General features: G+C 39.7%; 1 protein-coding gene across 1 annotated transcript in view; it reads right to left on the bottom strand.

The window, feature by feature from the left end:
• LOC108888214 (calsyntenin-2) overlaps positions 1-14,177 on the bottom strand; it is a 233,152-nt gene that overhangs the window by 80,191 nt on the left and 138,784 nt on the right. Inside the window, exon 4 of the mRNA XM_018684112.2 lies at positions 5,116-5,324. Coding sequence (XP_018539628.1) covers positions 5,116-5,324 — 209 coding nt within the window. The remainder of the gene's footprint in view (positions 1-5,115; positions 5,325-14,177) is intronic.

The raw sequence follows: 14,177 nt of genomic DNA, 5'->3' as shown, positions 1-14,177 counted from the left end.
TAACCTCACAATGGGTCAATGAACAAAATGTACCCCCATCGTCTGGTTGAGGTGGAAGAGATGAAGTAGTTTAAGTGTTGCTGGTGTGGCAAACTTCCTCTAAAGCAATCACTCTTTAAACTATAAAGTTTCAGTTTCTGTATTTCAATATTTAATCTCAACAAGTCTTTACCTCCTGTGAATGCATCCATCTTGTAATAATGGCACCTGAAGTTACATTGAAATTAGCTACCATTATCTATCTCATTAAAGCAACAGGAAAAGGAAGCAGCTCCAGTGATTTCTACATGTAATGATCAAAGACAAAGAGCGCTGAGTTGTTGTAGTGTTCATCTGACTCATGATCAGTGAACCCACTGAAGGATCTGTGAGGGTGAGAGAGCGAGTTAGTGTGACTTAGAGCCCATGAAAACAATAACATTTTTGTCCTGCTCTTGGTTCATAAAAATGATTCACCCTTGTGTTTGTGTCACTTTATGGTTAAAATAGCTAATGCTAGTGATTCCTCTTCTGGTGTTTTTGGCAGGTATCAAACATCTTAAGCTGAGTTACCACCAACCTTTGGAAAGGAGTTGGAGAATAGCTGAAACTGATTTGGATGTTGCCCAAAAACAAGACAGATTGTAGTCAGACAAGTGATCTGGCCAACAGAGACATAGTGTAAATTAAAGTCTTATAGCTCATCTGGGTTTTATCTGGTCATGAAACACTTCAGATGACAAATGTATCTCGGGCTCACCGTTGAACAGTTCATGGCTGACTGGGACCTTAAACAAAACAGCTAACATTTATGTTATTTTATTGCTAATGCCTGTAATTTTCCCACTGTGACAAGTCAAAATGTCTGCTGATAAAAAGGTTGTTTGGTGAATCTCTACATGAAGCTTTAATATGTAAGTTGATGTAGTGTTGAGTTTAAATTCTTTATCTCTTCTGTTTGGTGTAAGGCCATATATTCACTTTCTTCACAAAAGTTGTTGTACAGTGGAATAAGTGAAGTGGTTCAGAAAGTTATTATAAAATGTATATACTACAATGTTTTCATGAAACATTTCATTCTGTAATAAATACTACAGACCCAAATCTGTGACTGAGTTAGTCAGTCATCTGTAGTTTGGAGAGTGACTTTATGGGATCATAAAATGGCTGTGCGAGCTTTTACAGCTAAACCAGTTTGTTTTTATTGCAGTCATAAGCGATGTTCAGCAGACATGTTCCTCAACTTTCACATTATTCTCAATGGAGCTGCACTTCAGTCTGATGACTGGGAAAAGTACATGTCTTTTCTTTACTGACTTATATGACTTTAAAATTTAGTGAAAATTATATAAAGAATGAAAATTAAGTATACACTTTAAACTGAATGAGTTGGTAAATGTAGCATTTCCTCTAAAGTGTGTGTCTGATGTACAGCCCTGTGCATTTTTGACTTCTAAGAAAACACACATTGCCTGTGTATTGCTGCTTATCTCCCTATACAGTGTGTTGTTCGAGTGTCTTTTAGAACATGAATAATGGGTATTTCATTTTAATCTTAAACCATCATGATATATCACTGTCAAATTAACTGTGATGTCTTAATATAATCACTGTAACAAATGGCATCATGGTTGGGATGACAGGTAGCCTCTGTCTCTCACAAGTGGTTGATTAGTGTTTATGTTTTCTCAAAATTAAGACCACATTTCCATTAAACCCCTGTTGCTTCTGGATGCAAAAAAACATGCTGGTACTTGTCCTCTTCTCACCTCCCTGTGTCACTTTTTTAAAGGTACTAAATATTGTAGGATAAAACTTATGCAGCCTCCACCTCTCTCCACAATTAACTGTCTGTGGTCAGGTTGCATTGTGGGTAATGTAATCTTATTTCTTACTGAAATAATGTGGGTGGAACTCACACTTGTGGCATTTGTGCTATTAAACCAATCAAGCCCTCCCAGCTTTGTAAATTATGGCTATATATGTACTAACATATCAAATTAATGTGGCTGTGATTTCAAGTGTTAAAATACTGCACTGAGCACCTTAACAGAAAGAAATAACCTACTTGTCTCTATAGTGCAATCAGCATCCAGACTACATCCAGTGACTGAGAGTCTCCTGCCTCATCTATAACTGCGACCCATGTACCAAGCCAGCGTCTTTTCCAATGCTGAACAGAGTGCATGAGGGGACCTCTTGTAGTCCTAATGTGTCTGTTAATATTTGATGAGTCTTCCACCACAGATGGATGACAATGCTATACACGCAGCCGGGTCTGGGTAGGGAGGGGGCCTGACAGAGAACACTAGCAGAGTGTAAAGAGCATTGAAAAGAAACACTATTGGGCCTTATTGGCTATGAGTTGAAACGTAGCTGGAATGACTTATTGGGCTTGTACAGCAGCCCAGATGCTTCTTGCGGTTGTTGTATTGTTGGGAGAGAGGTGCAGAGGGAGCTGAATGTTGATAATGTGGTATATTTGAATACGAGTGTGTGAGTGGGAGGATTAAATGTAATTCATACGAGGACTGCATTGTTCATCCTCCTATCCTCCTCATCGTCCATTCTCCGTCTCCCTCTCAGCTTGTTTAGAATTCCTTCCCTCCTTGTTCTCCCCTTTCCAACCTTCCCATTCCTTCTCAATGCACATCATTGTCTCACTGTTTTGCAGCCTCATCCCATTTCACTGTTTGCTGCTTCATCTGTTGTGCTCTCCTCTCTCGTTTTTTCTAACGCACACACACACAAGTATGCATGAACACTAACACACCTTTCTGCATGACGGAGGCTCCTATACCCGCTCTTTCAATTACTACATCAACTTATCCGTGTCAGCAGGCTGTGCGTGCTGTGACTGCTGGCAGGGGTGGCCAGCTAGTAAATGACTGCTTTACCCTCCATCTTGTTCTCTCTATTTGGCTCCCTATCAGACAAACATAAATCTACACAAGCAAACCATCTTTGCATCTGTCTTTGTGAATTCCCTTCATCATCACTTTATAATTACTGTCCAGTTTTACCAAAGAGCATTTCTTACCTTGTGAGACCTTGACCTTTTCTTAGTGTCAAACTGCTTTCAACAGGTCACAAATCATAGTTTCATTTTAAAATGGTGCAGAATTTTCCTTAAATACACTGGACACTGCAGATTTTCGTTTAAACATTGAAATAAAATGGTTTTTGGGCACTACTGTGAGTTAGGGATTAATACACATTAAGTGTTCTATCAAGTATTGTCAGAATCAACATGGTGTATGCAGGACAGACTCAGTGCAACCCAGTGCAAAGATGAGTATTTTAATAGTTCGGTAGGTCATGTTAGCAGCATGGCTCTAGAGATGGTATTGTCGGTCTGTTGGTTGGTTGGTCCACCACTTAGGTCCTGACAGAACTGCTATGAACTTTTGTACAGATATTCATGGTCCCCCAAGGATGAATGACTTTTCCTCTAGCACCACTATGAGGTTGCCAAATGTAGAAATGTCCACAGCTGTTGGATTTGTTGCCATGAATTTTGGTACATTTATGCGCCCCCCATTATGTATGTTTATGGTAATGAAGGACCATGTCACCCAGTGCAATGGTATGATTCACTGAGGTGTTTTTAACTGTGTTTGGATAACAGTGGAGCTCCATGGCACAGACACAGACAATACTTGTTAGTTGGATCAAGTTATTTTAGATTTTGGTATTTTTGTGGAATTTATTGACATTTGGAAATATATAGAATATCTCCCGCCTTATCCTTTTTGTTAAGTTTATCACTGCTACAGTTTACTATCTACTTCTCTCCATAGTCCTCTCAGAGCACTTACTCCTGCTCTTACAGCCAGCCCCTCCTTTCTTCCCTCCCATCTTCTTCCTCTCTCCCTCAGGTGCTCTTGAGTTCAAGAGCTCTCAAAGCCTTCTCCTCAGCGGTCAATAACTGAGCGACACCCCTTCAAATGGAGAGAGAGAAGAGAGCACTCCGGCTGCAGCCTCCCCCCTGTATCATTCACAGTGCAGTTTTGCCCTGACCTCATCCAGTCATCCTTTTTATTGCAACACCTCAGCAGTCGGCAACACTCGGCAGTACAGCAGCAACAAAAATGTAAACAGCAATGTCCCTTGCATTTGTGTATCCTAAGCAAAAAATATCTGCATATGGATTTTTCAGATGAGGTGCTGGTCTGCTAGTTGGATATGAATAGCCTGTATAACAGTGGTAAAATTCAGGAAGTATAAAATATATAGCGTTAAAATGTGTGAAATGAGTGTTAAGCCTACTTCACTTTACTTCAGCTGCCCATGAAGGGTGTTTAAACAAAAAAAAGGGACAAAACTATGAACTATTTAGAAATATGAAAGTAAAAATAGCAATGGTCATTAAACTAATACAGCCAGAAAGATCAGTAGAGGACATGAAATTGAAAAAATATCTCTGAACAGATTTGAAGAGTAATGTTCAAGAGCTAAGTTACAAAGTGCAAGTGGCAACACTGTAAAGAAAAGTGCATGAGGGGTTATCTGAGATTTTACTTCACATTTATCTTCATCTGTGTGTGTGTGTGTGTGTGTGTGTGTGTTTGTGTGTTTGTGTGTTTTTATGTTTATGTGTGCACAGACTTCTGTGATCTGATTTGTAGAGACTGATGGCTCTCTGACCAAAGCTTGACTTTGTCCTTGGAATGAACAAAGAACATATTTTACCCCGGGGAGAGACATCTGTCAGAGTATTAAGTTTTGCTACCAGAGTGTATGCAGGTATGAGTATGTGCAGTATGAGCATTTCTCCTGTGGCTGTAAAAAGCATGTGTGCAGATGAATGAGTGTCACTGTGTTATGACAGAAATGTGTTTTTATCTTCCCTACATAATATTGAGAGCAGAGGGAGCAAAAAACTTCAAACTTGATTTGAAAGATCTTAGATATGGGAAATCATTGAGATAAGTGAAGCAGAACTGCTAAAAGATGAGGCAGGTTGGGGGAAAGTGGGTACACCAAGAATTTAACTGACAACACCTCAAAGTAACACTTGCACAATGCACTGATCGTCACAGACTGTTAATAGCTAGGTGATATAACATGGTCTCTTTGGCAAGTGCTAATATATCTGTGGGTGCCATTGACATATTTTCCCTCTAGTGTACTCACCATTGCGATCTATAGCAAAGGGTGTGCTGGTTGTGGTGATCTGGTAGTTACAGATCTGGCTGTACTGTGGTGAACAGTCCTGGTCGGCGGCCTCTACCTGCAGGATGCTGTCATAAATCTTGCCCTCTGTCACTGCGGCGTGGTACTGGGGCTCCCGGAACACAGGAGCAAACTCATTCACATCGTTGACCTGGATATGCACCACCGCCCTGCAGACAATAGGGGGCAATGGATTTGAGGAAGGTAGAAATTAGTGTAGGATAGTGAATCATCTGCATAGAATGTAAATGCTTTTGTGAAACTTGGTAGGTAATGATAAACTGTAGTAGCATGAGAGAAGCTCCCATTTCAATTGTTGTTGTACAGGATGAAGATTATTATTTTTAGCAGTGGTAGCTGCATGGCCCTTGGGATGACAATGTCTGACAGTGTCAGTCAGTTGGTCCACCACTTTGGTCTGGCCTGTAATATCTCGACAACTACATGATACTTAAGCACAAAATTTTGTTCAAACATTCATGGTCCCCATAGGATGAATTCTACTGACTTTGATAATTCTCTGCCTTTTACTATAATGCCACCTGAGATTGACATTATGGTTTCAAGTGAAATGCCTCAGCTACTGCTAGATAGATTTACATGAAATGTGGTACATAAATTCATGTTCCTCTCAGGATGATTTTGCCCAGTACTCTGATTTATGACCAGATATCTGTGAAACAACATTCCATCTGATAAGCAAATCTTAGAATGTTAAACACTAAAGTACATGTTAGCATGCTGATGTTAGCATTTAGCTCACCACAGCACTATCCCTAATTGCAGCCTCATCAATCAGCTGGCATGGCTATTGACTTTTAGTCTTGCTCATAAATCTACACCAGAAGTGGGGCAATAGTACTGTAGTCCAGGAGCAGAGACTCATTTAAAGGTGCACTCCACTAGCTGTACATGTGATGTTTACAATGTTTACTTCATGAGGATAACTACTTAGCCTGTAAAACAGTTGTAAAATGCATTCTGCAGCTCTGGACAGGCAACATAAACCCTAATGATGTCATCACGGTTCCATAAGATTTCCAACTTTTTGGAAATGATAGCTTTCTACTGGAGATTAGTTTCTTACACTTGGAGCACAAAAGTCAGGATATCTGGCATCTGATGGTTCAGTTTCAACCATTCATTTTTGAAATTTGTGACTCCCCCAACTTAATGGAAATGCAATGTTAAATCACTAGAATATGCCTTCAAAGACATTTAAAAAATATCCAATAAGCATTCACCACTGCATCACATGAATTGAATTATTAATGCATTAACCCAAAATCACCACTCATGCTGCCACTATCTTTCTTAGCAACTGTCAGACAGAAAAATAAAATTTAATTAAGGTCTGCTGTTTTTATTTTCAATATATATAAATTTAGCTGCCAGAATAAAACAAAAGAGGAAGAGAGGGAAAAAAGGAACAAAGTGGTTTTAGAGGGAAGACATTAGACTATGTATGTTTATTATGTCTAGTAGGAGTATTAACAGTCCTGACATTAGAATGGGCACCTTGCTCAAAAATCCAATGGTAAGAAGGAGTAATTGTTTGGATCGTTAAGGGCAGAGTTCACTGCCAGTGATAAATTAGTTTGGTAACCAATGGTCACAATGTGCTTTATGTTATACACTATCTGACCTGACCCAGGGGATTGCTTTGATTTTGTTGCTATGGCAAAATAGTCCCCTGTATCTTTTCTTCTACCAAGCTATGCATGTGCACTAAACTGCACTAATTAATCATTCTATAATTGATCTATCAGCTACAATTCATGTTCAGTCACACATCATGAAAAAAGCCCATTATGCATCACTTTAAAAACATCTTCATCAATACCCTACAACAGCCAGAAGGCAACAGAAGAAGATATAATCAGTCCTTCAATTCATTGACTGACAACCAAAGAAAGTAGCCAAAGTAACATTTTGCTTCAAGAGACAAAGGAGCAAAGATGAGCATGCTATTTATAGGATTAGTTGGTAGGTATGGTAATGACGGTGAAATTATGCAATTAGAAGAAGCTGTGTATATATTTTCTAACATGTGGTTGGCTGGAGATGGAGACTGGACAACAAAGTGAGAGACAGTAGGGAGGCTGAGCCCAGGCAGAATTGATTTCCACACTGCCTTATCTGTCCCTGTCACAAGTACACAAACATGGGAGACCATTTGTTTTTGAGCCTCTGTACACAGATACCCAGATGCACTGTTAAATAGTTTAATAGAAAACAGAGATGCATAACCAACTGGTGAAAAAATGCAAAAAGGACAAAGAACAGTGGGGCAATAATTTCCACTTTATTACTGCTACTCCATTACATTTCAGATAGTTACTATACTTTTGAATTTACTATACTTATCTCACAGCTACAGTTAATGATTACATACAAAACATATGATCAATGTGTAAAATATTATAAAGTGATTATATCCTATATCCTTAAGCTTACACACACTTTCTATTTTTGCCTCTGTGAAAAGAACACAGACAAAAACATATTCACAATACTCTAACAGATGAGCTACTTGAGAAAACAGGTTTTCAGGGCCTGAAAAAAAGGATCTGAATACTTTGTGCACTACTAGACACAGCTACAGAATACACCAATGAACATATATATGACAGTAATTAATCATTTAGGATTAGGTTTGGTGGGATGTTAATGGTGATGCTAACAGCAGCAGAAGATGGTGACAGGAAGAACTGACAGATGATGGCAGCACCAGTGTGTACAGTAAATCCCTCAGCCAGCCTTGTTTTGTCATATTAATGACACTCTCTCATAAACATTACCCCCCCCTGTTCGCCACACTCCCCAGTGGTGAGGGAGGAAACATATGTTCTGTTCCTCCCGGGCTTGTACGGAGGGACTGCTGTGTGTGTGTGTGCGTGTGTGTGTGTGATTATGAATTAATGCACACAGATGCATGATATATAACTAAATGCAATAATTGTGAATATGTCTCATTGTGAGTGTGCATTTGAGTGTGTGTTTCTCTGCTGATGGCTCACATCTGGATGAAACAGACGCCTGGCTCTCTAGGGCAAGTGTGTGTTTATGTGTGTGCTTCTGTGTGTGTCTTTTCATGTTGCTGGAACATTGCCAAGTTGAGTCCACAGCTGCCATCCCTCCCTGTGTCAGGCCACAACTCATAACCAGGGGGTCCACAATGAGTCAGGGTGACACAGAAAGACAGCAGGGGGTTAAGTGACCCCATGGGTGCAAGAGCAGATTACAGCAGTCAGTCAGTCAGAAATGGAAAGACAGAGACTGTAATCAGTGTGGTATTGTCTGTTCAAACAGATGAGGACACAAGTTAAAGTTCTAGGAAGGTTTTTTAACTTACCTAAATTTTAATCACCATTTTAACAATGCCACGAAAACATTTTGGGACCATCACTAAAATGAGACTGATGTTTTATTACAAGTAGCTGAGATGATGACAACTTTCTTTTTATTGGGCTACCTATAAAGTCTATAAGAAAACAACAGTTAATTAATTCTGCAGTCCTTCTACTTCTTTATGAAACCTTACATAACCTACATATATAGCACTGTTTAATAAAACATCAAATAAAGCAAAATGTCCCTTATCCAATAAAAAGATATGGGGATGTTTGTAATCACTTTTCAAGGATGTAAATGTCTCATGAGATAACGAAGTGAATGGCAAGCAGCGGAGACATATTTAAGTGCCAGGTATGATTTCAGTCCAGCTAAATCATATGCAGACACAATCAGATACAGGCTGCATGTTAAAGCCAGGTGATGCATGTTAATGCCAAGTTAGTATTGTTCCCAGCTTATTACATATTCATCTGCACTCATTACTTATCAACACTCAACTACACACAGCCACTCAAAGAGAGTCATTATTGAATGTCTCCCACGCAGACACAAATACACACACACATACACACGCACACAGCACAAAGGCAAAGGACTCAATTAATCGTTGTCAAGAATTAGCCGAGAGGTTGAATCATCAATTTCCTTGTGTTAGACTAGAATGGAAATACACAACCCTAACTATACCAGTGGGATCAAATAAACAACACAACACAGGATGGTAACCTCATCAATATGCAAGGAAATCCCACTTCCACATCAGCTTGTACCTTGAGGTGTTAGCAGAGAACTCCATGGGGGCCAGTGTAATCTCAATACAAGGTGATTATAATGCATGGTAATCCAGTTCAGTATTTAGCTTCACGCCAAGATCCTGCTTATTTTACAGCAGACAGTATGGATCACATCGCTAATGGATGGTTTGGACTATCATGCAACAAAACAGAGGAATGTAGGCAAAGCAACACAAAGGACATAAAGCTATTATCACTGATGCACTTAGCCACATGGTTGAAGAGATTATTTCATTTAAAAAAAAAACTATTAGAGCATTTCTTTACAATTAAATGACTGAATGTCCATTTACTTGACTTTGCCGACAAACATCCAAGTGCCTGCCGATGTACGAATCCAGGATGGGAACGGGTGTCACTTTCCTTCATCTGGTAACTGAAGAAGACACACACAGATGGTGCAGTTCCTGGTGGTGCATATTCATAATTGAAACATAGAGACTATACTCTCCCATTACATTATGTTAGCTGAAGATAAACAACATATTCTTACACTAGATTTTTTTTTTTTTTCCCTCTCGCCAGGAATAATAATCACGTCAACTAACAGGTTTTGACAGAATGAGGTTTCACTCATATTAGCATCAAGTCTGACAAGTGAGAAGTTAAGATTCTTGGTAGAATAAAACACCGACACATTGACAGTGCTGCACTATCTGTGTGGAGTCCCCTGGTCTTCTCTACTGCAGAAAGTTATCATGTCAGCTTATGCTAACAAGTCACAGCTTTTGGCCCACTTCCTCACTCATAAAAAGTGAGTTTTTTGTTAATGTTGAGTGTGTTTTTAGGTGGTTGTCTATATGCATGAGTGTGTCTGTGTGCATGTGGTTATGAGATGCAAAATCAGCCTATCTATCCCCAGCTGGTATTTGTCTTATTTATATGTAAATTTAGGTATATCAGTGTGAATTTGACTCAGCATTTGGGATTTGCGAGTGTGTTTGTCTGTGCGTGTGCACGGCTGTCCTTCAGCTCACGGTGAGATAATTAGCCTCTCCAAACTGCAGCGAGGTTAGGACATACGGGGCCTCTAAGATTCACTAATGATGACTTTAATAACTACTGCGCTGCCAAGCACTGAGCGTGCATGTGAATATGTGGCTACATGAACATGAAAAAAACATCTGTGTGTCTAAATTACACCTGTGTTTTCACACAATTTGTACACACAACCCTGGGGGGAAAACCTAGTCCTGTTGTGAATGCATTAACCTCACCCCTCCTCAACCCCCCACAACAGCCTCCAGGCACTTAACCCTTTGGCCCACGTGTCCGACACGTGTCGTGGTTAGGTGCAAGTGCTGGGAAGGATTATGAATATGACATGTATTGGAAGGAAGTGAGATGTCCCTTATGCCTAATTACTCCATAGCAACTATAGAAACTTGTGCAGAAGCAAGGTGTGTGGGGAACAGTGAGGTACAAAGAGTACAGAGAGACTTCCAGTCTTCAGATGCTAATTAGTGTGATAATGTTATTGTTTTTTCCACTGCATCTATCCCAAAGTGAATTTAAAGACTTCAATGCAAAATTTTAGAGGAGCAACAGTAAATATTAAGAGCTGTTTTGTTTTGGTTTCTAACCTTTTTCATTTGGTGGTGACCCCTTATAAAAAGCAAGTTATACTTTGATCTGAGTAATATTTGGAGATGTAATGAGGTAAAACTATACAGCATTTCACAACAAAAGTAAAGATCAGAGAGAAGTCAGAGAAAAAATATAATTTTATGTGATTTTTGTCAGATTGGATTTTTTTTAAATGTCTTTTCCAGGTAAATATTTTGTGATTCCTTAGATTTAAGGTAGTATTCTGGTCCCCGAGTTGGAAACCACTGCTCTAAAATAATCATTACATGACTATGGGATCGTGTAGGTATTTACTCAATGCCAGACAGGGCAGGAGTGCTTGACATCACTTAAAAGCTTTCATTAGTGTTTAGACTGAATCACTATAGCATTACATCCATTGAGGCAAAATGAACATTTCTAACATTTATGGCTCTTTACGACAAAGGCTGACACTTCACAGCTCGGTACAAATTGTTCATTTGGCAGATGTCAGGCCTACAGAACTGCAGATTAATTTGTTCTTCATGTAAAGCTGACCTGAGCAGAAACAGTCTCAATAAGTTTAAGGTGAATTCAATTGAGCTTTGCATTTTGCTGACAAGTGACTTCCCCTGGCAGCCAAGTTAAATATCTGAGAGGGCAGAGTGAAGCAATGTGATTCAGAGCTGTCAGATGTGTACACTGTAACATTGGCACTCTGACTCAGAAAAAGGTAGCCATTAATGACAGTGTTTACAAACTGTTAGCGTGACTGACAAAGTCACCAAGAGTGGGGGAACATAACGCAGTTGCTGGCTTTACAGGATGATGCATATATCCAAAGTTTGGCATGGCATTTCAAAAAACATATAGAGAGGAAAAAAAAAATTTTCACACACACTGAGAGACAGATCTGTATATCCAGGGCAGAGATGTGTGAGTCTGTAACAGAGACAGAGGGACTGACAGAAAGAAGGACAGGCTCACGCAGCAGGAGCTGCAGCCAGTCAGGAGAAAATAAACTACAGGAGTGAGAAGTAGGCCAGCAGCCAGTGGTAAGCAGAGCAGGGAAGAATAGAGTTTGGTTTAAACTCATCCCATGTCAGTCCTGATCCTCTCCCCTGTCCTCTTTAGCTGCTAATTTTCTTGACTCCCTTCCTTCTCTGCTGTTGGTGTGTCATGTGTAATTTGAGCACAGCCTTAGGCAAAGATTCCTCCTCTTCCCTGTTAGCTTCTTTCTAAATCAGAGCGAGTGAGCAGGCAAGCAGTGTGGCTAAAGGCCAGTCTCGTCCTTTGAGAGTTTGTCAGTGAAAGGACAGGCCATTTAAAGTGTCCCCAAATTCACTTCCCCTCCAGCGTGGGCCTGTCTGTACCAACCAAGCAGGGTCTGCGTCACGGCAGCCAGTGAGTTATGTTGATAGAAAGCAATAGTTTGACATAACAGAATGCCTGGGTGCTTAAAAGGGATATAAAACATGATCAGCAGCACAGAGACGAGGCCAGAGAGGAGGCCTGGGATGAACAGCAGTGGTGGAAGAAGCATTCAGATCCTTTACTTTAACGTAAATGTAAATGTACCAATACAGCAATGTAAAAATACTCCATTACTCCAAATAAAAGTAAATAAGTATTAGCAGCAAACTTCCAGTATTCAGTATCCAGTAAAAGTACTGATTTACTGTACTCTGATATGTTATTATATAGGACATTATTGATTGATACTGATACCAGATAAATCTGAGGTGCTGTGAGATGATCAATGGAAGGGGAAAGAAAAAAATACAAAGTTCTGATTCATAAGTCTGTTCTCAGTATCTCGTTAATCTTAGATTTTTGATGTGACATTGGACATTTATTGAAATAAAACCAGGTGAGAAGTTTAGAGGGAAAAATCATTTGGTCATGATGTTAACAACTCATGGACATCTGAAATTTGACCTCGACTACACTGTAAGATGTACTAAGCCTGAAAGGTTGAAAACCACTGGTTAAGTAACTTGTAGCTAAAGTTGTCAAATAAGTGTATAGTGGAGTGGACATAAAATGGAAATTCTTCAGTTAAGAACAAGTACCTCAAAACTGTACTAAAGTACAGTGCTTGAGTAAATTTACTTAGTTACTTTCCACCACTGGTGAGCATTCAGATTCCAAAGGGGACCTGTGCCACCACTCCTACCAGTAAGAGAATGTGATGAGTGTTATGCTTGTTAGCCTCTGTCTGAAATTATTTTTTAATATTTCTTGTTGGATACTTAATCAAACAATCACATTGAGATGCAAAATGACCTTTTACCAGTCTGTGTCCAAGGGCTCAGTGTTTTATAATCTGTCCGTCTGTCCTGTGGGCTATTTTTAGTGACAGACAGTAGCCATTTACTGATATTACTTCATATTAGAATAATTAAGGCTTGGTTGTTTATTACCCTTAATGAATATTGTAAGTATTAATAACATACAGGTTATTATTGGCAAGAACCAGAGTTTCAAATTTAAGGCTAAATGGGCCCCACTTCTGCTTCTTTTCTAGTGGCACAAATCCATCACCCTCTTTGTCTTGTACACGCCAAAGGCTGTCACTCACACACACCCACACACACACACATACATACACACATCAAACAACATACAAAAGTAAATACAAGTTATGTGCTGCTGGTTTAAAATTTTCACAGATGCTTGAAAACCCCAGCTGCTATAATTCCAGGTGTAGTGTGTGTACTGTATGCATCAGCATGTGTGTGTGTGTGTGTGTGTGTGTGAGAGAGAGAGACAGAGAGAGAGAGAGCATCTATAAGCTAGACAAGATGATAGATTTCTGTGCTTGGCTCCATTGTTGGCTGAGGTGAGGGGGTTGAGAGGTAACACAGAGAGGGGAGATGTGCGGCATAAAGCGGACAAAGGTAGTTGTCTGAAAAGCTGCGTGGAGAGCAATTTCAGACAGAAGCTGCTTTCAGGAGAGCCAACAAGTGTGACAAATTGTTTTTATCAGTTGACCTCCTTAAAGTAGTCTAGTGGTGTTTGTGGAGGTGGGTGTTTGTGCTGCATCTGTGCTGGCATGGATGGTTCTCAGAGCAATCTGGGATCAAGCTGTAGCCAAGTGGAGGCAGGAGGAGAAAGAGCTAGAGACATAATGGGAAATATTTAACTCTAAGGTAAGGTATCAAGCTTTTTTCCTAGTTCGTTGTTTAAAGGTAACACTTTGAAAAGCATTGTTCCCTCTCTCACAATCCAGATGAGACAAGAGGAGCTGATAAAATGTCTCCTTCAGTTTCCAGTTTCAGTTTTGTGCAGAGACTTAAACTTTACAAGCAACATATTATTTGT

The sequence above is a fragment of the Lates calcarifer genome, linkage group LG21 (genome assembly GCF_001640805.2).
Source record: "Lates calcarifer isolate ASB-BC8 linkage group LG21, TLL_Latcal_v3, whole genome shotgun sequence".
NCBI lineage: Eukaryota > Metazoa > Chordata > Actinopteri > Centropomidae > Lates > Lates calcarifer.
The sequence above is the reverse complement of the archived record's forward strand: the minus strand, read 5'-3'. Positions and strand labels throughout refer to the sequence as shown.